The sequence below is a fragment of the Notothenia coriiceps genome, unplaced genomic scaffold (genome assembly GCF_000735185.1).
Source record: "Notothenia coriiceps isolate Sejong01 unplaced genomic scaffold, NC01 NC01_scaffold00003021, whole genome shotgun sequence".
Taxonomy (NCBI): domain Eukaryota; kingdom Metazoa; phylum Chordata; class Actinopteri; order Perciformes; family Nototheniidae; genus Notothenia; species Notothenia coriiceps.
The window spans coordinates 8626-32245 of NW_011335722.1; the positions used below are offsets into that span (position 1 = coordinate 8626).

At 39.0% G+C, this 23620-nt stretch overlaps 2 protein-coding genes across 2 annotated transcripts in view; both read left to right on the top strand.

Moving 5' to 3' along the window:
- The window catches only part of mpp1 (MAGUK p55 scaffold protein 1), a gene marked incomplete at its 5' end in the record, with an annotated part of 12979 nt that extends 4720 nt beyond the window's left edge, over positions 1-8259 (top strand). Inside the window, 7 exons of the mRNA XM_010766068.1 lie at positions 3741-3937; positions 5275-5378; positions 5468-5548; positions 5727-5807; positions 5899-6101; positions 7316-7390; positions 7472-8259. Of these exons, the coding sequence (XP_010764370.1) occupies positions 3741-3937; positions 5275-5378; positions 5468-5548; positions 5727-5807; positions 5899-6101; positions 7316-7390; positions 7472-7648 (918 nt within the window). The remainder of the gene's footprint in view (positions 1-3740; positions 3938-5274; positions 5379-5467; positions 5549-5726; positions 5808-5898; positions 6102-7315; positions 7391-7471) is intronic.
- A 2955-nt stretch (positions 8260-11214) lies between these two features.
- Positions 11215-22819, top strand: LOC104941032 (vesicle-associated membrane protein 2-like). Its single transcript, XM_010766066.1, has 5 exons — positions 11215-11551; positions 16455-16554; positions 16764-16922; positions 17141-17192; positions 18181-22819. Coding segments are annotated over exons 1-5 (330 nt in total). The 5' UTR covers positions 11215-11549; the 3' UTR covers positions 18198-22819.
- The last annotated feature ends 801 nt before the right edge of the window (positions 22820-23620 follow it).

Genomic DNA, 23620 nt, shown 5'->3' on the forward strand with positions numbered 1-23620 from the left:
CCGCGAGCCCTCCGATAAACACAACTCTTCCCTACACATATCACAATATGTGTATTAATTTTTTTCATAAATTATTTCACATTTACGCTTTTTTATGAGCGCCCCTACGACCACCGGCATATCAATTCGTATCCAGGTACCAATAACATAGTAGCACAAACAAGCATTTGAATTATGTGTACAGACTCAAAATACTAAGTACGCATAGTGCGTAACCATAGCATACACAGATGCATGCAGCCCTGATAGGCAAACTGTGTATTCGTGCCTTTATCCGCAGATAGTGTCTTTAGAGTCTGAGGAGCGCTCTAGTGACAAAACCTGAGGATAGAATGAACATTTATGACTCTTTGTCCTCTTCACCGGTACGCTATTACAGGCTATCGAACACACATCGCGGCACAATCCAGAGCAGAGCAGCGAGGCGCGAGCGGCAGTGCCCCGAAGATTAATTTCACCATATCCAGAACTGATGAACTAAGGCAACACTAATATAATAGTATACTTGAAGAAATGGCTATAAACCAGACAATTCCACGCCTCATACATCTGTCTACTTTACGCAATGCATTACAACCACACTTATCAACGACTATGGAAGCAAATTAACAGGACAGTTTCACAGTTCTTCAGTTCTAAAGGGTGAACTTTTTCTCAGAAAGCTTCCATATATCAATGCATGAAGTAATTGGGGTCAAGTTCAAGTGATAAGAAAGCATGGATCCATTTAAAGTTGTAAGTTTCCAGCTTCCTCCCATTTCATTGTGAATAAAATAAATATCTTGGTGCCATGTAGAATGTTGAACAGCACAATGACAATATCAAAAGTGAATTAAACGCATTCCAACTACCCTTCACAAGATTCACATGCAGCTCATCCGAGACTGCTGTGTTTTGGTAATTCCTCCTACTATCTGATCACGTTAAGAATAACAATAGTCTCAAATACATAACAGCTTGTCTTATGTGCACGGCCGAAAGATCTATATAATGATGGAATAGTATAAAGTCAACAAGATTATATTATTATTATAACTAATTACAGTGCCTTCGTTTCATGAATTAGTAAGGCAAGGTGATGAAATATCTTGTCTGCGAGTCCTTATCACGTTTAGTCTTGAGATGAATGAGGACCAAAGATACGCAGTATCAGCGCGCAAGTAAAAATGCAGAACTCCAGGCTAGTATCGCGGTTGTATATCTGAGTTCTATTTTCTGTCGCTTTCTGAATTTTGACCCTTCTTGAGTGGCAAGCCTGGTGTGAGTGCTAGGTTAGCCCCGTTGCAGGCCACACCTCTTGGGATCCGTCAGCCAATTCCGTCCCTACTGATTTTCAGAATGTAACAGGACTCTTTCCTTGATCTACCCTTCGTGTATCTGAAAAAAAAACTAATGTACAGACAGAGTTGCGACCACTCTCACGCGAGAGCGGAGAGACGAGGCGCACATTGTTAGAAAAGCAAATGTTCTATCCTGCAGAGAACCAATGGAGTTCAGCTTGTTGAAAATATGTTTTTAAAGAGCAAATAACATCAGAACACACATCTCATCAGATGTGCCGAATGAGAGATAGACTGAATATTTCGTGTATCGTCCAATGTGTATATATAGCCCTTATTATCCTCAAGTCTTATGTTCAAGTAGCTTAACACGGGCGAGTCTTAGATTACAGCCAAGTATGGCTTGAGGTGCGAGGTGAAAGCAAGGGAGTATATATGTATATGTGTGGCACGCTTCTTGTATATGTATTTATTGTAAGGAGAGTGAGCCCGGCTACGTCCTCTTCAGCAGCAATTCCCATAATAACAATGGCAGGTTAGCACAGGTAGAAGAGATCTAATTCGTTTTTTTTTTTTATTTTTTTTTTTTTTTCTATTTTTTTTTTATGTTTAAAATTTACTTCTTGGCTTGGTCTTGCCTGTTGTCATACTGCGCGAGGAGAGAGTGCTTCTCCCTATTGGCAGTAGCCTGTTTACTACCGGCGTTGTCCGAGTAAAGGGCGCACTAGACATTCAAAGTGGCGGAGCGTGCTTTCTGCGGGGCGCGCGCGGGCGACAACATGCCTTTTTTATGGGTTGCTTCTTACTGTTTTTTAAACATATTTAAAAAGATTACATCAATGTAGTAATCTAGCTGCTGTTTACAAAGTTTCCTTTCCACAATATATGCTTGAATACACAACACAAACACCATAAAAAGATCAGGTGAGAGTTAGACTGTGAACGTTCATGCTCCTCTCTCCCTCCCTCCACGTCCTTGCGCACGAGTGGTGCGGACATTGGCAGTCCCTTCAAGACGCAACAGGTAGGCAGCACCTCCCACTTTACTGGGTCCCCCCCCAAATGAAAAACTAGCGCCTGCCCAGTGCCTCGAGTTTACAGGTAATTATGCTGAGACTTCAAAGGTCTTTTATTTTGAAACTGTACATCAGAATGTCCTGATTCTTTCTGAGTGACTACATGGGGTGTCCTGCTATCACCCTGGAGTGAGATGGATCTATGATACTGGACAGTTTTTGTTTTATTCTCATCTAAAAACAGGGATGATAGCTCATATATGAGACTTCAAAGGTCTTTTATTTTGAAACTGTACATCAGAATGTCCTGATTCTTTCTGAGTGACTACATGGGGTGTCCTGCTATCACCCTGGAGTGAGATGGATCTATGATACTGGACAGTTTTTGTTTTATTCTCATCTAAAAACAGGGATGATAGCTCATATATGAGACTTCAAAGGTCTTTTATTTTGAAACTCTACATCAGAATGTCCTGATTTTTTCTGAGTGACTAGATGGGATGTCCTGCTATCACTCTGAAGTGAAATGAGTCTTTGATACTGGACAGTTTTTGTTTTATTCTCATCTAAACACAGAGGGATGATTTTGTTTGAATCTACCGTAATGCATAGGATATTCGCGCACCGCAATATCACGCGAGGGCTGGCTTGACCGCAGTTAGTTTAGCATACTCAGCCCGACTCCGCCTGGTTGTTCCTGGCCCTAGAACCACGATTTTATGGGGCCATTACATCACCAGAAGTCCCAATTTAAGGGGTAATTTCTCCCAAAAAAAATGTTTTTACTCACTATATCAACAGTCCCACCAAAAATATTTTCCACCAGCCGCCACTGCTGAAACGCCTCCATTGTAGTCCCTTGTTTACTTCAGTAACATAGTGACATCACTACGGGACTCTCCCTCTTCTATTGGCTAGCAATCCAACACATTGTACTTGATAGGCTAAGGGGTGGGACATCTCTGCGGGTGACTAATCATAACAGAGCAATTAGTTAGGGGCCAACTCGACAATTTAGTTTATGGTTGCTATCCCCAGTTAAGAACAACCAGAGTAATGTTAACTCTACCAGGCAAAAGAGCCAAAGAGCTTACGAGGAAGAAAAGGCAAAGAGTTGGTGATAAAACATTTGTATTTCTAATAAGCGAGTACATAAATAACTTGCCTTCTTATTAATACTACTGGGTCTTTTTCTCTGCACTGAGTTCTGGGTTTCTTGTTCTTCGGGATTCTTTAGGTTGCCTTTGGGACTAATGTTAGCTAGGCTACTAGCGGTAGCCATGTTGCTAACAACATAGGAACAAGGAGATCAATCTTCTGTTCATATAAAAATCAACCAAACGATAATATCTTTTCACCATCTTTAGTTGTTGGAAGCTCTGAGGTATATGATGTTTGTCTTTGCCACAGTGGAACCAAGTGTAACACCACTCTTCATCCACAGGTGTACATGCGGGCCCAGTTTGACTATGACCCCGCTAAGGATGACATCATCCCGTGCAAAGAGGCAGGTCTGAAGTTTGAAACTGGTGACATCATCCAGATCATCAACAAGCAGGACCCTAACTGGTGGCAGGGCAAAGTGGAAAGCAGCGTGGCTGACTTCGCCGGACTCATCCCCTCCCAGGAGCTGCAGGAATGGTACACAGCTCTGTCAAACCATCTGAATCTTAATGTAATGTGTCAAGGGCGTAGGTCTCATTAAAACATTGACAGGGCACATATTGGACAGGGGATTCTGCACCGGGAACAGCATCAAATGCTTAATTTCGGGGGCCCTGGTAATTTGTAGGCACCAATTTAAATTGTAAATAACTTTAGTTACGCAATACGAAAACACAAATGAAGGTGACAGTAAAATCTCAAGCATCCTTTATGGCTTTCAAATATGTTTTCTTCTGTGGATTTACTTTTCTCATTACTATATATCTGTTGACACATTCAGCATGTAGGAATGATTTACTCTTTCTCCCCTCTTTTGTGTTTGTAGTTTAGCTGGGGAAACCACTTTAAATGAAATGTCACATCTATTTATGACAACGATACAATAGTTCATTTTAAATCATTTATAAACACTTTTTATAGCTATAACATGTGTTCCAGCTAAAAATAAGATAGTAGTCAAAACGTTCTGCACTTTATAAATATATCCTCTATATCTGTGTTCTCTGAGATATTGTAATATTTTGACAATATAGTGACAATATTATAAGAAAAAAGTCCTCATTCAATGAGAATAAAGTTATAATATTTAAGAATGAAGTCATAAATTAATGTTCACTTAATACTGAGGTAGAAAATATAGTATAGTGTGCGGGGAGGCGTGTGGTGCAGTGGGTTGTGCATTGGTGTTGGGCTCAGGGGCCACAGGTTCAAACCCCACTGCAGTCAGCATGTAGTTGTGTCCCTGAGACACTTCACCCCAAATTGCTCCTGTGGGGATTGCCCACAGTATTGAGTATGTAAGTCGCTTTGGATAAAAGCGTCTAACAAGTGACATGTAGTGTAGTGTGTGCAGTGTAGCGTCTGCCTCTGCTGGGTGACGCCAAATCTAATTGGACAAACCATACAGAGAACTGCAGTACAAACTAATACTAAAATTGGTAGTAAATTAATAATGGCAAATTATTAATTCTATGCATGATTGTGATAACATATGGTGTGTGTGATCTGTTGTCATTTCATTTCATTTCAAACCTTTATTTATACAGATGAATCCCATTGAGATCATTGATCTCTTTTTTAAGGGAGACCTGCTCAAGTAGTTCCACATGAAACATAAAACATAAATAGAACAACAAAAGGACATCATACAGCATCTGCAAACTCTCAGAGTAGTGCATCCCTTATTACTTTTTGGATTATTACTGTCTCAAAGCAAATGTTTGACTTTTCCATATACAGTATAGTATGGCTATGTTAGTGCAACATCAGCATAGCACTGATTGACCTTGAACTAAATCTCTCTTCCCATGCAGGAGGGTGGCGAGTAAAAGCAAGGCCAGGCAGGGCAGCCAGTCCTGCAGCCCGTTTGGAAAGAAAAAGAAGTGCAAAGACAAGTACCTCGCCAAACACAGCTCCAGTGAGTGTCTCAAAGGAATCTTGATCTTTTCTTTATTCATACTGCAGTGTGGGTTTGTCTGTAAAAAAACTAAATATTTTCTGTTGCAGTTTTTGACAAGCTGGATGTGATTTCTTATGAGGAGGTTGTTCGGCTCCCTGCTTTCAAAAGGAAAACACTGGTGCTTATCGGTAAGCTACAGTATTTATTAGTGGTATATAACATTCTAAGAGGCAAAATAAGGCATTTCTGATCATCAACACTGAACACGTGTTTCAAGAATATTACTTGAAAATGCACATCACTCTAATTAAACCTCAAATGTTACATGAAATGTCATTGGAAATAAAAACATGCTTCTGTTTTTAGGTGCACCTGGCGTAGGAAGGAGCCATATCAAAAATGCACTATTGACCAAATACCCTGAGAAGTTCTCCTACCCTGCACCACGTATGTACAACCACAGGTTTTTTTTCCTTTCCTTAGATGAACAACATTTTCTGAAAAGTCCTTTAGCTAAGTCTTTGAACCTTTTCCACAGACACCACCAGACCCCCACGTAAAGAGGAGGAGGATGGACAGGAATATTACTTCATCTCCAACGAAGCCATGACCAAGTGCATCTCAGGAAATGAGCTCCTGGAGTACGGCAGCCACCAGGGATTTATGTTCGGTACCAAAATTGAGACCATCCAGAAGATCCACGAGCAAGACCAAATCTCTCTGCTGGATGTAGAACCGCAGGTACACATTCATCGACTGTTCTGAAGACATCACATGACACAGCTGTGATGGAGGGACATTTTACTTTTTGTTTTACTTTACCCAGAGTTACATAAAGTTAAAGGGTGACCTTTCAAAGAGGATAATAACTTGCATAACCTGAGAAGCAATATTAAAATTCCCCCCAAAATGTTGTTATGGATAAAAATATGCACCCTGTGAAAGTAAATAGCACGCTAAATATGTTTCCATGTAATAAACCGTCTGTTCCTCACTTTTTAATAAGAAAAAATATCCCATTACAAAACTAGCAAAACTTATAAATTAAAATATTTTTGTTAAATAATGGATCCACATTCAGTCCTGATCATAACTACCAAACTATGTATTTATTTAAATATTTTAATGCCAGTTTGTTTACATTAAATTATTTTATTATTTTCATGATGTGTTAAAGATTAAACCAAGATCATTTATTTCTAATGCATTTCCATTTAATCCATAACCCTAACCTTAATGCATATTATGTAACCTTAGAAGAACATCTTGAACTGCCATAAAAACACTAGATATCGTTATTTTCATTGTTTTTCTTTTTTCTGTAACACCAGTTGTAGCGTCAGCAGGAAAATACTTTTCGGGCCTGGTAGCCTTTGTCAGACACGCCATCATGAAGTCTGGTATCCAAAATGCGTTGAACAAAAAGCTTACTTTAATAAAGATCACCAAGTTATTGTAATTTGCACACAATTATACTGTCTGAATAATCGAGCTGAGAAAAAATAGAGCGACTCTCTCGCCCACACACCTCACACAGGTGAATAGGTGATTATATTACCCATGGGTGCCGCCCATACCCATATGACCAAACTGATCTATCCCATAATAGATCCAGAAATAATAAGATAATAAACAAAGCCCAATGCAAAAAGTATAAACAATCAAGCACCCAAATAAATCATACCTCAGATATCCCAACACTGACATTTCTGGCTCCTACATCAGTCCGGATAATACCTACCAAATGTTACTTATTTTAACCCTTTAAAGGCCATGTAGGTTGTTTATTGAAAAGAAAAAGCTACAAAAATGTTTAGACACATTAGAATAGGAGCTGTGGTTGAGCTTCCAAAATGAAAAGAATGATATGACGTCTGTGTTTTGAAACTGGTGAGGTACTGTAAAAGGGTAAATTATGCTAACAAAATTCTCTTTTCCCTTTCTTCAACATTTAGACCTTGAAAGTCTTGCGGACGGCTGACTTTGCACCTCTGGTGGTGTTCATCGCTCCGACCACCACATCTGCCCAGGTGCTGAATCTTTATCTGAATACACTCGAGTCATTTTAACACCATCCTGCGTCTGCTAACCCTCTGTGTGTTTCCTACTAGACGGAAAACCTGCTGATGATCCAGAAAGAGTCGGACGCCATTTTGGCCACATATAGACACTTCTTTGATGTGGTTCTCGTCAACAACGACGTGGATGAAAGCGTGAAAGGTGTGGAGGAGGCCATGGAGCGGGCCACCTCCACCCCCCAATGGGTGCCTGTATCCTGGGTGTACTGACAGAGGTCCGGCACCAGAGTAATACCTTTTCTGTTTTAAAAAAGCAGTGCAATATCACTCCTTACACGACACGAGTTAGTGATGTCCCAGGTGTGTATGGGTTTACCTTTTTTAATTGTCACTGAGATTTTTCTTTTTTGCACAAATGCAACCAAAAAAAAGCAATATGTGGAGATGTTTAGAACCTCATCAGGGTTGTTTTGCTTGATTGTGTAGGCCCGTGTGCTTCAGGTTTTTTGGAAGGTCGATGGGTAGTTTTGGTGATGCACATCTTTGCGATTGTTGGGGAACGTGTGAAAATGCAAAATAGGACCACAACTGTGAATGAAATCCTCTTTTTAAATGAGAGGATTTTATCATGTTAAACAATATTTCTGGATTCACTGTCTGTTATTTTGTTTTCTCATTAGATTGTGCCATGAAATTGAGATCTTGAAACGGTTTGTTCAGTGTGTGTAACTCCATACGACTATAATGTCTTCTACACCATGCCTTTTTGTCCGTCATTCAAAACCTCACTTGTCTTGTCTCATCAAAATGGTATACCTCATGGGGTACTGTAAAGGCACTTTTAAACAAAAAAATAAATGTCCCAGCTCTGTTGAAACTCATTCTTTGACTGTTGTGTGAAAATATCTTCTCTGGAGCCTTTTAGGAAAAATATGGCAGTTTTATGTCAAAGACAAATCTTCAAAGTTCCTTCAACTTTATCCACATAAGACAGGAACAAACATGGCAGTGTCACTGACTGTAATGCAAGATTTGATATTTATACTATTTTATAGTTTTAGATGACATATAGCCAGTTTGTCTAGACTAGACTTTGTTTTTTTTATGTTTGCTGTCCACATGGTTCATCATGTCTGAGCAGAATATTCCATACTTCAAATCTCACATTTTAGATGCGGGCTATAAAGAATTCTCTGTCGTGCGTGCGTGTGTGTGTGTGTGTGTGTGTGTGTTTTTGTGTGTGTGAGGGAGAATGAGTCATGTCTGCATACATTTTTCCAAAAGAAGTCACAGCTCAGGGCTTTGATCAATTATAGATCGAGACTTGCCTATCTGAGCTCTACAATAAAAGTGATGTAGCTGGAACGCCCACACATTACAATTCTCCCCTCATCACAGTGTGGGAGATATAGTTACGGGTTATACATGACAATGAATTTATTCTCAGTGTTGCCAGTTCCTGTTTGCATTGTGGGAGTTGGGAACTTACTCAAATCCAAATATATATATATAATGAAAACTATTGATTTGCAAATTTAAAATTCAAGTATGACTTGTTTTTTTATATGTGCATTTAATATAAAGTATATTAAAGTGATTTGCGTTGAGCAATGGAAGAAAAAACATCGTCGAGCAACTGTTCATTTTTGTTATGGTGTGTTGTGTTGGACTAACTGCCAACAGATGTGCAATAACAACGGATGCTGTACCACAACGTGAACAATTATTTCCGAATCATCATTTAAATAATTACATTTGTTTCTTTATTTCCTGCCATAAAGCTCAGAAAAGATGGATGATTAGCATATGTTATTAGGAAACGTATATTAATATGACCTACAAAGCTTTATTCTGTTTTAAATTGAAATTTTCCAGAATAAAAACAATGAGTTAAAGGATTCCATAAATACAATATATAAAACGTTTACTTAGCATTGTGTTTCCCACATTCAAAACCAGGTATACAAATATGAAATATGTTGCATAAAAAGGATTTTATAATTCCAGATTTCTTCTCGAAACATTTACTAGCTGCTTTCTCTCCTGATATTTTCTAAAGGCGAGAGTATACTCTAACAGGGTTGGATTTCTGCAGATAACCCCCAAAGAGAAGACAAACTGACTAGTGTGACATCATTGTAAATACAGAACGTGTGTAACACTGCACACTTTTCAAAACAACACTGGTTGCAGGCTTTCAAACAGAGCTGTCCTATAGCACCACCATGTGGGCTCTTAAGAGTGTGAGTCACCCAATGAACCAAAAGACTGAAACCACTTCCTCCTTGGAACCACACAAAATATCCATCATTTGTACAGGCAGGGTTCAGATGGCACTTTTTATGGTTAAAAGATTGCATTATGTGTTTAAAAAAAAAGTTGCAGTGAAGCTCTGTAATTGTATGGCTTGAATAATTTATAAAAATGGAGGATTAAATAAGGTGAAAAAAAAACAGCAGCTGATGGTGTTGTTTATAGCCAAAGAAAAGCAGGAGAGGAACTCATAGACATGTTCAGTAAAAAGATCACCTGTCTGATTTCAAATGTTTTTTCTTACTTTTTACATAACAATACTAAGTATAGAAAAAAACGTTGCACACTCCATTTCCATTTCCATATTAAAGTGAAATGCATATGGAGCCAGTGTGCATACATGTTCTGTCTACTTCCAGTGACATGCAGGACAACCCCTTGTTATGTGTTGAATATTTTTGTATTTTAAGTAATGTTATTTACAACTTGCACTAGCTACAATTGCATGTAATTCCAGTTTAGTGCTGCTTCTTTGAAAAACCCAATCTGGGCTCATTTTGAATTTACTAAATAACAAACAAATACATTACAGCCTCAACCTCTGTAAGGGTTAACTTACAGGTGGAGAGTTTGATTTGTGTGTTTCTTAACTGATCATAATTGAAGAAAAGTACATTTTGCCTTAAAAGGTCTTCAGGATTGTTAACTTGATATGTGTATGCTTTGTTTGACCAGCTAGTGAAGCAACATTTTACTTAGTTATTAATAAAATGTTACATTACAGTTTATATTAGTTAACAAAGGACGCTGTGTACAGACCGAAGTCGAACTCAAGTGAAATTGATTATGGACATTAAGGGGGGAAAAAAATTAGTGATTTTAATTTCCACTATACAAGAAAGAGTAAAAGATTCAAAGAAACCATGGTTACATTTAATTTCAACATTTTGCCTTATCAACCTTTTGACTTTATTCTCAAAATGCAAAATTAATGAAAACGTACCCCTCTCGTTTTTTTTCTTGCCTTGAATATATTGTTTATGAGTAATTATGTGATTTTGTTTTGCTTTGCTAGGGGATCTACTAAAGGAGCAGAAATGGAACCTATGACCCCCACATATAATTATGTCAGAATTATGTTTTACAATTAACAGCAGCACACTGGATGTAATGCAGATTAACCTGAAATAACAGTGAAGCCTTGTTCCTCGACCAAAAGGGTGGTAAATGATTTGCAGGTGGTTTTACTCTCCACTACATCCCTGTCCATATTTACTATGAATGATAACCAAACACCTTCTGAGAAGCTGGCCACACCCCCTTTTGAGGAACGCCATTTTGTTGTCACACAGATTTGTAGTCAAAATAAGCCCCTTTAATGAAGTTTTAAACCCAAAGAAGACCATGACATGTAATGCATGCAAAGGAAATATGCTGAGAGTCCCCTTAGCCACTTAAATATATAAAAACAGTGCTGTTCTGGGCGATAAAACGGTGTGTTTGATGTCTCCGGTGGTCACCCATTTCAACATGAAACTCGCCGCGATTGACGTCACTGAGCCATCTTTGTCCACCTAATCCAGGCGGCTCCGTATTACTCCTTCATTACTGCACGGACTCTGACAGCGCCGGGCTCCGGAATTAGCCTGCAGGTGCCTCATCGGCCGTAGAAATAGGAAGAGGAAAATAGATTTTTTTTAGCGAGGAGGAAACGCATCTCAGTCTGTACAGATAGAAGCCAGTGCTCCTCCTAGGCTATATAGGCAGGGAAACGACACAATAACCAACCAAAGGGAGCCAGAGGGTAGAGCGGAGCGCAGAAGGCAATCCACATCCATCTGCCAGCCAGCCACTTACTAAGCGCTTACATTTCCAGTCCGGATTTCAGCACAGCTGTCCAGCCAATACAACCAGGAAAATGTGAGTACAACATCGTTAAGGCACTCTTTTTTTCTAAATACTAATTTATTAATGAATATCGTCCTCACGACGGATGTTGTCAGGCTACGTGGGATTAATGGTGTCTGAATGGTCTCTTGTGTGTATTTTCCATTAAATACAGGGGTTATGTAAAAGGTCTCACGTTAGTCAGTATATCTTTGTTAAATACTGCTGTTTAATTTCATTTTACACCTGTTATTTATCCAATATGATCCGAACGTAAAATGTAGAGGCTAAAGCGTCGGCCTAACCTTGGAGCATACGGAGGGTGTGTATCGCCTTTAAACACATTATAAGCTTATTTTTTCGGCTTTTACACGATAAACTAGCTCCTTGTCTGTCGCGTGCCTTTTTTTATTTAACTGTCTCTTGCTTTTCGCCGACCGGAGCCAGCACGCGCGCATCTTTTCCAGTTTGGACTGGTTTGGTTTGAAAGGACACCGTCTGTGTGCGATTACCCACAGGCTAATTAAAACCACATGAAGAATACACCGTGTACAAAAACCCTGTTGTCCTTACTCAACATTTGCAGGCCTTTTCTTTCTGACCACAGGTGACGATTAAGCTAATTCAAGAAACAGCAAGGGCACCAGGTTGAACATTTATAGCGTCGACATTATTCGACGAACACTCCAAAGACCTGCTTATAGACGATGATATTATTAGCTCTGAAGTAGGCTTAGGCCTAGTTTACGTGATATTTGCAACCCACAGCGGGGGGTGGGGATAGCCTAGCCTCCTACTGTATGTCGTCGATTGTCGTGCGAGGGCGTACAGCTATATATCTCACTATATTTCAGGCAGACTTCAGGGGGAAATGGAACCTGTAAAATGTCCACCTCCCTGTCGATTGTTTCTCCCCTTTTGTTTTATACAATTACATAAATGGGGTAGGAAAGAAGAGCCGTGACAACCTCGCCTGTCAGTTTGTGTTAAAACGTTGCTGCCGACACACGACATGCCATTGAGCTGGGGCGACATGTCTGCTCCCTCTGTGGGCTGTATGTTACATTTGTCACCGACATGTTGGTTGTATTTTTTCATCCAAGTGTTTGAAATCCAACCCCCCATATAAGGAAGCTCCCCGCCCTCTATGTTGCAGGCTTGCACTGTATTTACAGGCCTCGTCGTGATGTGTTACAGGACGTTATGTATGCCTTGTGTGTCCCTGTATACAGTCAGACAGGGGAGAAAGTGAGTGTTGTGTGGGTCAGGTTCAGAGACATCAGACAGAATGGGACAGTGAGGCTGGATCAGACAGCTTCTGGTCTGGCTGCTGAGGCGCTGTCCAGTGCTGAAATGTCGCTCTCCAGTGCTCAAAGTCAGACAGGGTGCTTTTCCCATGACAGTGAGCAAACAAACAGAAATCCATTCTTTATGTCTTTGTGTGTGCGTATGATGAGGAAAGAAAAAAGGTTACATAATAAAAGAACCTAAGACAATGCACAGGTGGAATAAAAACCTTAGGGCTTGTCAAAGAAACCCGCCTAACATAGAAAGACAGCTGTTTATGCTTGCCACCCTTTGACAAACATAACATATTCTTTATAATATCTGAAACCAAGCAAATTATGCATTTTCTAAACATTATTTCTCAGGGTCAAAGAACAGAGTAGCTAGTGTCACATACAAAATATCAAATAAAAAATGATGCTATGATATTTTATCTAAATATGTAAATGTAAGGTGTGTAAAATCAGATACACCATTATATCAGTGAGTCCTTAAACCTTGCACAGGTGTCGCAGGAGCCATTTTTGGACACTAAATTACTTTTTATAAGCTCTGTCTTCCCTAAATCTTGATAATTTATTATTTCATCTTCATGACAAAATGAATATTTGTTATGTTTCGAAGGTGAATTCCTATTATTACTGTTCTGTTGTTTAACCTTTATTGTGATGTGTTATTATGCTATGTCTATTATCTAATTTGACCAGCAGGTAGGCAGATTTCTTTGTCAAAAGATGGACATCTATGGCCTAATGGTTGAGATGTTGAATCAAGGGAAATAGGTTGAGCAGGCTTTATTGATCACCAATATCTTCTGAACATATCACTGTAATCAATACATCTATCAATAAAGAGGTGGTGGTATCAACATTACATATGCCATAGGTGGAGCATATAGAGACCACCCTCAGTTTATCATGTTCAAGTAAGGATTAAGCACCGAAGTGGCAAGGATTAAAACAGTTACAAAACACCCAGGTTGCCCTCCATCAAACCCATTAGGCAGAGTTCACAGGAAGTGGAGCCTGGGGGGACATTTTGTCGGTGCAATAATTACTGGTCCTGGTTGGTTGAGGTGTTAGTTCAGAGGTGATAATAATCTTTGCAGACAAGTGAAACAAACCACACTGTAATTACATCGAAGCGATAGAGTTTAATGTATAGGCAGGGAATGTCAACCATTCTTCATCCAACACATGAAGTACTGTATATCTTCATTTGAAATTCATAATAGAAATTCTCCCGTACACTGCAAGCAGCCTTGTGTATTTCACATTGTGGGTTTCTATTAGGGCTGGTTGGCATCGACAGGGACCACCGGCACCATCAGGGCCCTATTGAAAGGGATTTGTTGTTGTTAGAGGATTAGTGATGTGTGAGCGTGTAAAGGTGACCTTTATACAGAGTTCTTTCTCACACTGAGTTACAACCAAGGTTACTTTGCCAGGCGATACTACAGACTTAGTCAATCTCACATTCTAATTTTAGAAACTGCTTCATTGTCTAATGTATTGATTACTCCGGCTAGATAGATAGCAATAAAGCTGGCAGAATTTAGCCTGCTGGGCTACTCCACTACTTCATTAAATATTTAAGTATTTTAAACATTCTTCATTTGTTTTTTAATGTATCAATCTGCTGCTATAGGAAGTGTCATCATGTTTGAGCAAATTGCATGATGATATAACGTCATTAATATGGGCACAACATATCACACTGTTTTTCTGCTTGCTTCTTGTGCTGCTGTAGTGATATGCAGGGATAGATCTTCACTTTAGTGATCAGACAACGTTCAATGTCAAGATGCACTGGATTTTAGGGTGCAGTTTCTTTATGTATCCATATTTCCTGAATTTGACTAATAGGGAAATGATACCAATACTGTTTATTTAGGTAGGTTGTCACTTAGCTGAAACATGATTCTTTTTGATGGTCTGTGGTTTTTGCTGTCACTCAACATAGTTTGTTATTCTATCATGTAAGATGTACACAATCAACAACAGGGGCTTCGATGGAACCGGTTGAGAATCAAGAAATAAAGATATACCAAGTATACTTTGAGTATTTGTGGTGATATGTTTTTCCTGCTGCAAACAAGTACATGTCAACATAAAGACCAGACATTTTTTCTCAGAGCTTCCACTTTTCAATGTAAATGCCGCTCTTGCTTTCACTGCCTTTCTCTCACTGAGGTCATTAGTGGTGCGTGGTGGTCAATTATCTTTGGTAAAGTAGGTCATTAGCTGGGCTCTCGCACTTACACACAGATATTTTCGTTATTCAAACTCAGAAAATCTAACATCCTACAAATTATATCTGATTCTAACTTGAATCTCAAAACCCAACATAAATGGGTGCAATTTTCCATATCTTTCATAAATAGCAGAGTACCCCTTGTGTTTCCATGATGTCGCCGTCATCTGTTAGCTCCAGGCAATGTTCGATCCACAGCTACATCCCACTAGAGCAAATATACTAACTCAGTAATTTCAAAACAACAAACAGTTCGCTCAAATTATATATTTGGAAGCACACACATTAACATTTGTAGCCCCTTGCTAACATACGTATGAGTAACAGTTATCAAATATCATAGAGCAGGAGTGGGGCAAGGTACCCATGTATTGATATACAGTCACAAACCCAATTGTAGTGACATAATGGACACACATCACATTGCTACCTTTCACACATACATAAGTATGACCATCCCTCACGTATACTTCTAACTCCTCATTGGGCAAATACAATTCTCATATACTAATCTTTCATATGTGTCAATGTATTAAACATGGTTAACATGAATCGTCATAACCCAACACATTTCTATCATTCACATAGTAGCTTGTTTTCCCACATACCGCCTCAAAGACAACATATTACATTCGATTCCTATCAGACACTTTTCAAAAGGATATAGCATTACAAGGTACATGTCTTTATTGATCATAGGGTGTTATTGGATGTGAAATCTTTATTGCAGTATATGAGCACTTTACTCTGAAACTGTAATTAGGAAGGGCACAGTAAGACACCTAATCAAACATTGAAACAATTCAAATGAGCTTTCTTGTGAAAAATTAGAAAATCAAACATTTAAGATATGGTTAAATATAAAAATGTATTAAAGGTGGGGTAGGTAAGTTTGAGAAACCGGCTCGAGATACACTTTTTGTTATATTCTATGGAATGCTCTTAACATCCCGATAGCAATGAATATATTAAATGCTTTGACAAAAAATCCATAAAAAAATGTCATCTGTGGAAGCCGTGGTACTGTAAAAAGCACGACCAATCATTTTAGTCGGCCCGGCTAAAATAACTGGATGGCCTACCTGCCTGTCAGCCTTCCATCTGTGCACAAACTTATCTCGTACCCTCATTGGTCATGTGCGCGTTCGTGTGTGTTGGAGGAGGGGCTCTGTAAGGAAGTGGCAGATTTTTTCTGGCTGTGTATTTTCAAATTCTAGCGCACTCGAGCTGGTTTCTCCAAAATGACCTACCCCACCTTTAACTTTAATAAACTTATATCATTCTTGTTACCTTGGATCTGTCTTCTGTATTAGAATACACATGGGAAACCTACTGTCATATCTTGTTGCAGAAGCTTAATATAACCACTGATTCTTTAAATGTGTTGTATCATTAGGTCTGCCCCAGCTGGAGCCCCTGGAGCTGATGGAGCGAATCAGCCCCCCAACCTCACCAGCAACCGTCGTCTGCAGCAGACGCAGGCGCAGGTGGATGAGGTGAGTGAACACCTCTCCTCAAACCCAAAGACATGTTGTGACAACATTTACGCTTTAAACTTATTTCAATAGTCATCTGTTGGTAATCTAATCTTCTCTTATTGCTCACACTCGATACAAATTTCAACATGATTTGATGTAAAACTTAATAAACTCGTTCTGCCTCGATAGCTGAATAATCGACATGGTTATCTGGTGTCTCTCCCCAGGTTGTGGATATCATGCGTGTAAACGTGGATAAGGTTCTGGAGCGTGATCAGAAGCTGTCAGAATTGGACGATAGGGCCGACGCCCTGCAGGCTGGAGCCTCTCAGTTTGAGACCAGCGCTGCTAAACTGAAGAATAAATACTGGTGGAAGAATGCCAAGGTGAGAACATGCAGGCACGCTTACTCGAATAGCAAGTGCCTGCTTATAAAAGCAGCCTTAAGCTTCCCTGTTTACAGAACAGTAAAGAACAATAATTATGATTTATTAACAAGACAGAAACAGATGAAATGACTGTGCTTAGATACAAATACTGTACGAAAGAAATGACAATTTTGACTGCTTTTCTGATGAGCTTTTCTGAAACCCCCTGACTACAGATGATGATTATCCTGGGTGTGATATGCCTGATTGTCCTCATCGTCATTATTGGTAAGAAACCATCCATAATCAACACAGATTTGTAATCTCAATGGACTTCACATGTTATGAAAATGTTTTTTCATTGCTTGTGCGAAAACATATGCCTTCCAAGGCCCAAACTGTAAAATAAGACAACCCAGTCAGTTTCTCATTGGCTGCCTAGTCATTAAGATGTGCAGGCTCATAAGAATATACCGCCCCACCTGTTTCAGTAATGCCACTAAGGCTAGAGAACTATCATTGCTAAGAAAATCCTATAGAAATAGAATAGAGTAGAAAAGACATTCGAATCAAGGCATTAGGATGGTCAGAGCAGCGGCCATTATTTGTCCACCGTTGCCATTGCAAAGAACTGTGAGAGGTGAATCAGAATCAGGTTTATTGCCAGGTAGGTTCACACGTACGAGGACTTTGACTTGATGTCATGGTGCATACATAACATTTTAAACAAAGATTTTAAAAAGTACACAGATAGTGAACTATATTAAGAACACTGTAATAAAAAAAGTGGGCAGCTCATTCTATTTCCATTGGCGAATCAGAGTCGGAGTGCCATTTTTCTTTGAACTAGTCAAATGGGTTCAATATCTGTTCTACTCTCATGCTGTTTCTATGGGTGTGGCCTATTTTCTTTGCAAGCCAATCAGAGCTTTACAGGGGTTCTTAAAGAGACAGGTTCTAAAACAGAGCGTTTCAGACAAAGGGTGAATACCTGTATACTCAGACAGACAAATTGATAACTAAAATGTGTTTTTTGACATTAAAGCATGTAATCATGTTCTATTAGCAACTCAATATACATATATGAACCTAAAAAATGAGAACCATAAATCCCCTTTAATCAACTGTAAAACGGAATGTCACATTGTACACCTACATGTTGAATAATATAAGGCAGGACAATGTAAGTTGTTAGCAAATGTTGGTTTGATGACCTATGCATTACTTGACAGAGTATGAATCAAACACTCCTTTTCCTTTCTTTCTTTTCTTACAGTGTACTTCAGCACCTAAGAAGAATCGCTCCTACCCCAGTCTAATTTTTCCTTGCAACAGAAAAGAAACCCTCAAATTGATCACAAAATTAACCATAATTTATTATATATATCTCCCGAATAGCCTCGATATAACCCCCCTAAACCTTCAGGGCCCCATGGTTCCCCCTCTTCCACAACCTCGCCTCTGGACCCTCGTCAATATTTGTCCTGTGAGTGTGTGGCCCTGTCTCCTTTCTGGGTCCTCTTGGCTTTTCTAACCTGCCATACTGAGAACCAAACACTTGTGACGATGCAACAACAGAAAAGGAAACAACGGTTGGCGATAATTGTTACATAACTGATATATATAGTTCTTTGTAGAGTTTTATTCTGATATATACTGTTTTGTAGGTGTGTGTGTGTGTGCATTTTGTATTTTTTAATTTTTGTATTAATTTTACGTATGCTTCAGCGTTAACTACTGCCTATTAATCAAAGTGTGTATCTTGCATGTTATCATCATCCGTCTGTCCCTTGCTTACTCTCTCTTTTTGGTGTATTTTTGCACAGTGGAGTTCGTCTCCATTTCACGATGGAAATATCATTTTACGTTAGAGTTCATCCGTGTTACTCGTGTCCACTTAGAACGTCCAACATAAGTCGGAGATCTAAAATTTGTTAGGAAATATCATCAAGTTACAGAAATGTGGACTATAACACAGACAAAACTGCCCTTGAGATTTCCCCAGATTTCTATAACTTGATGTTATAGTCTTAGCTTCTTTGCTGGCTTTCCAAGAAAGTAAGTGCTTACTGATATTGATCAAACCTACAAGTAATGCATGAATTGTTAAACTAATCCCTAGTATTCATCATCATTTCTCAGCCCTTTCCATCCTCCCAGAATCTGTGTTCTCTTTCTCCATTTCACTCCTCTAACACCTTCCATCTTCGTCTGTCAGCATGCTTGAACACGTCAATTTCTTCTGATCATTTCTAAACTGCCATAGATTGGACCAATGTCTGTAGATGTTTCTTTTTTATTTAAATATTACGTAGTGTCTTATTTCGAAAACATTCCTTCATTGCAGTCTAGTGCAAATGGTCTTACCGTAGCACATGTAAGTGTAAGTATCTTTAAAAAAAAAACGTGCGACGGAACTCGTGTCTATAACGTCGGTCATACAAAACATAGGAGAATAATAGTTATAGTTAATAGCTGTAAGGGTACGTTTTGGATCAGACCTTCAATCTGTCCAAATGATTATGTTTTGTAATATGGGTGATGTCATCTTAACATTACACTTACAGTATACTGTGGAGATGTCATTCGTGTGGATATGGGATTGAAATGCAAGGAGATCAAATTGGGCCGATGCATAAATGAAAAAAAATCCATACAGCAAATGTTCATTCTGATTGGCCCATTACTTACATGGACACTGAAAAGCGTCTCCAGTCACTTCTATTAGTTACTGTAGAAGAGTTCCAGTCAAACATACCCTCGCGCGGTGGAGGAGTGGCTGACTGCGTAAAAAAAGGAATCTGTTTAAAATGCACAAACAACCTTGTTTTTGATGGCGCTGTCTGGCTGGTCAATAGCCTGGCCAAAGGAGATCGTCGTGCAGCAAAACCTCTCCACTTGAAGAGCACATAGAAAAAAGAGACAATTCAGCCTTATTTGCAAATCCAGAAACAGGGACAGAGGTAAATGAGGAAAATGTCAGATTCACAGTTGAGTTTTAGGTCAGCAACTTTGGGGTAGGCTCAGAAATGTTACTGTCTAAGGTTTAGCGACAAGAAACGTGAGAAGCAATTATTCAAAAAATATATAAAAGTAGCACTCCGAAGAAGAGTGTTGTGCTAGCGCAGTGGTTCTGTCTCAGTGTTTCTCCCTATAGTTAAGGCCTTTTTTTTCTTTTTTTAAATATAATAGATTCTATTTTTATTATAGTATATTTTTGTGTGATACAGACAGGTAAAGAGGAAGTGTGCAATTAGTGCTATCTGCTGCCAACAGCAGTGAGCTCCTCTTTACCTCTGTGGTGTGTTTTTTGTAATTCAGCTCTGTGCGTTATACACTGCCAAGCAACAAGGGAGAGGCTTCTATTCTTATTGCAATTCTTTCTTTCACTGGTACCCTCGCTGGTCTAGTCTTAAAAAACTTTTTTTGTTTTACATGTTCCGGCATCTACTCATGTGTGTTCTACCTTGTAGGCTACTTGAGCAGGAAACATGATGCGCCTGGTTTTTAAGAGTCAAACTAAGGCCTTGTACACATGTATACAAGATGATATGAACCTACACATACAAGTGTGTTGATTTGAAGCTATTTTAAGATCTAATCTAAGACCTTAAAAACATTGGAAATCACTTATTCTATAACATTTCTGTCTCATGAAACAGAGGGTTTTTAAGTGTGCATTAATACATACTGAACAGGAAGCAACTCAGCTCATGCTCCTACTGCCACTAATGTCCTTGTAAAAAAAACTCAAATGATGGACAGGAGTCTTTGGAAAACTATTTTAAAAAAACACTACGATATTTCAAAACGTGTGTGTAAAGCCTTAGTAGCCTTGTCTCTTTTCAACATGACTTTTTACCTTCCTCACCAGCTGAGTAGACCAACCTGCCCCCCTTTTGCTCAACTTACTTACTGATTCAGAATCCTACAGTGTGTGTGTGTGTGTGTGTGTGTGTGTGTGTGTGTGTGTGTGTGTGTGTGTGGTGTGTGGTGTGGTGTGTGTGTGTTAGAATAGCTCTGTGTGGGGAATATCCCTAGTTTATCCCGACAGATTAGGCCGCTTAAATCTCAGAGTGAGTGCACGTTGTTTCCTTGACCACTAAAGTACAAAAGTAGACAGGTCGCAGATCTGCCGGCCATTCTATTAGGACCCTAACCTTAGCAAACCCCCTCCTCCCCCTCCCGACAGAGCAAAAGTAAACTGCAGAAGATTACCAAAGACCAGATTTCCATGCTTACGCTGCCAATTGCCATCAAAAACAAGCGGAGAGAAACAGGTTATCCTAACTATACAAGTCTGTTTTAACTAGCTTAAACCCGATTTATCCACAGATTACAGGACCTTTTACACACTATGTATATGGTGTGTCAGTTTGGCTTGTGAGTGTGCCATTCTAATATGCAAGTTAAACCAAAACACAAGGGCCGAGTGCTTCAAATCTCAAACACAGTCCGCCCCGGGAGAGCCTCTTTAATCTGTAACAAATATTCCGACACATGATCCTATAACTAATAATAGCACAACTCTTCTTCTTTTGTCTCCATAGTGCTGCCAAGTTCTAAAATGAAAAGACATAAACTAACTATAGCTATTAAAAATAAACCTAGAAAAACGTTTAAAAAAAATCTGCATTGTTTGGTGTTGTAATATGGGGGTGTTTTGGGGGGTAGGGGGTCCTATATCCTCAGGTTTAAGGTATTAGCAATTTACCAAAATATATATGAGGACAAAACTATATTAGCAAAGTGTAAAATTGGGTTTTCGGCAATAGAACATCACCATAGGGTTACAAATGTGGTCCTTTTAGCCATCATGCAGTAGTTAACCACACAGTGGGCTGAAGTGAAATAACACTACTGATTGGGGTAGGACTTCTGTGTTATCCATGGATCCAACGGTTGTGAGTGCTCAACACATTTGGTCACAGTGGTCAAAATGAAGTGAGTGCTCTCTTTTGTTCCGCTACTTTACTGTCTGTTCGAAAAGAAGTGCGTATCTATTTCAACATCGTGGCACTTTTTTTGTTGTGGTTTATCTGTTTTGGTGGGATGGGAACATGAGTCTGTGGAGAATATTGTCTTATGTCAACCTCAAGAATTGTTCATTGAAACTTAAACGCTGCATTCAGGTCATTTGGGAGGCAATTGGAAATGGCCAACACCACAAAAAAAATGTGCAGACCGTCTTCGAAAGTTTGAGTTATACCCGTGGAAACGTACAGAGCAACGTTTACCCCCCCCCCCCAACTGGCTTGAATGCAGCAATGGGAGGGAACCTTTTGAGTCTCTGAATGTTCACTGGATTGCTATAATGTAACAATATTCTACTCAATATATGTTTTATTTTCTAACCAAATATTGTGTTTTTCTTTTCGCATCAATTAAGTAATAACCCCAGATGTCACTGAATTGTTTGTATGTAAACACTGATGGGTAAAGGTAAAGAAAATGGGAAGTCAATGGAAAAAAAGTATTTTTACCTTAAATTGTCCAGAATGCTTAGATTGATTCTACAGTTTACATCAGATTGCTGTTTGTATCTATGAGATATCTCTTTTTTTTTAAATCGGTTTATTTTTGAGGAACGATTTTGATTTATCTTTGGGACTGGGGTTTCTTGAATGAAGGCCCATATTGCCCCTGGTCTTCTGGACTTTCAGGAGGGACAAGACTGGAGGATCATGGGCAATGTGCTATGTTTGATCTTTTTTCCCCCCTTTGCTTTTATTTATTGATAGATTTATTGTGCTGTCATTTGGTATGGGATTAGACATTAAACAAGGCTGACTCAACGTAAAGAAGAGGAGACTGAATGAAAAACTAAAGTACATAAAATAATTGTAGTGTAAATCTATCAATGTCTTATTATATTGATGAACATCATGAAATATATGTATATTGGAAAAACAGTATCTATGACAACTTGTACTTTTGTGTGTGTGCTTCACGTGCTTTGTGGATGTGCAACAATGGGCAGATGCAATTTTGATCGCAATTCTGGGACCTTATCTGACCTGTATGAAAAAGCATAAATTTATTATCAATTGAAGATAAAACTCTTGCTGCTTTACTTTATCCTAAGTAAACTGTGTCTCAAAAATACATGGAGACAATAGAGGGAGACATAAAGATCCTATTTCTGGTCCAATCACTTCAGACAGTCCACACATTGTGCAATCATCAAACACACACATTTGTGCACACAAATAAATCCGCTCTCGCAAGTGGTATGAAGAATCTTATGTGTTGGAAACAATGCAAACTAAATTCACATTATCTATAAAGCATTTACATTATCATTAATATAATGTTGTATATCAGCGTCAGCGTGTGTATGTAGGATTTGTAAAGAAACAATATTAAACCTCATGCAGCACATTAGGTTAAAAATACTCCAGGGAGGGACAGTTGCTGTCCTCACATTTCCATTCCTGCAGCCTAATGGAGCAGTGCCCTGGTTTATTCCAATGCTAGTCCTTCTATCGTGCAGTTTGATAAAGATAGAAAGATACTGATGGATGAGAACACAAAATCAAGTTTCTGTAGTATACGATAAACAAGCTGCCACCTCATTTTTATCCAAACGCAGCATCTGAGATGAAAAATGTAAATTGGTCTCTATCTTCAGCTATAAAAATACAGAAAAATGTATTTAAATTAAAGTATGGAATTGCTCCTGTGGAGCATAATCAATAACTCCACTGTTGAAATGG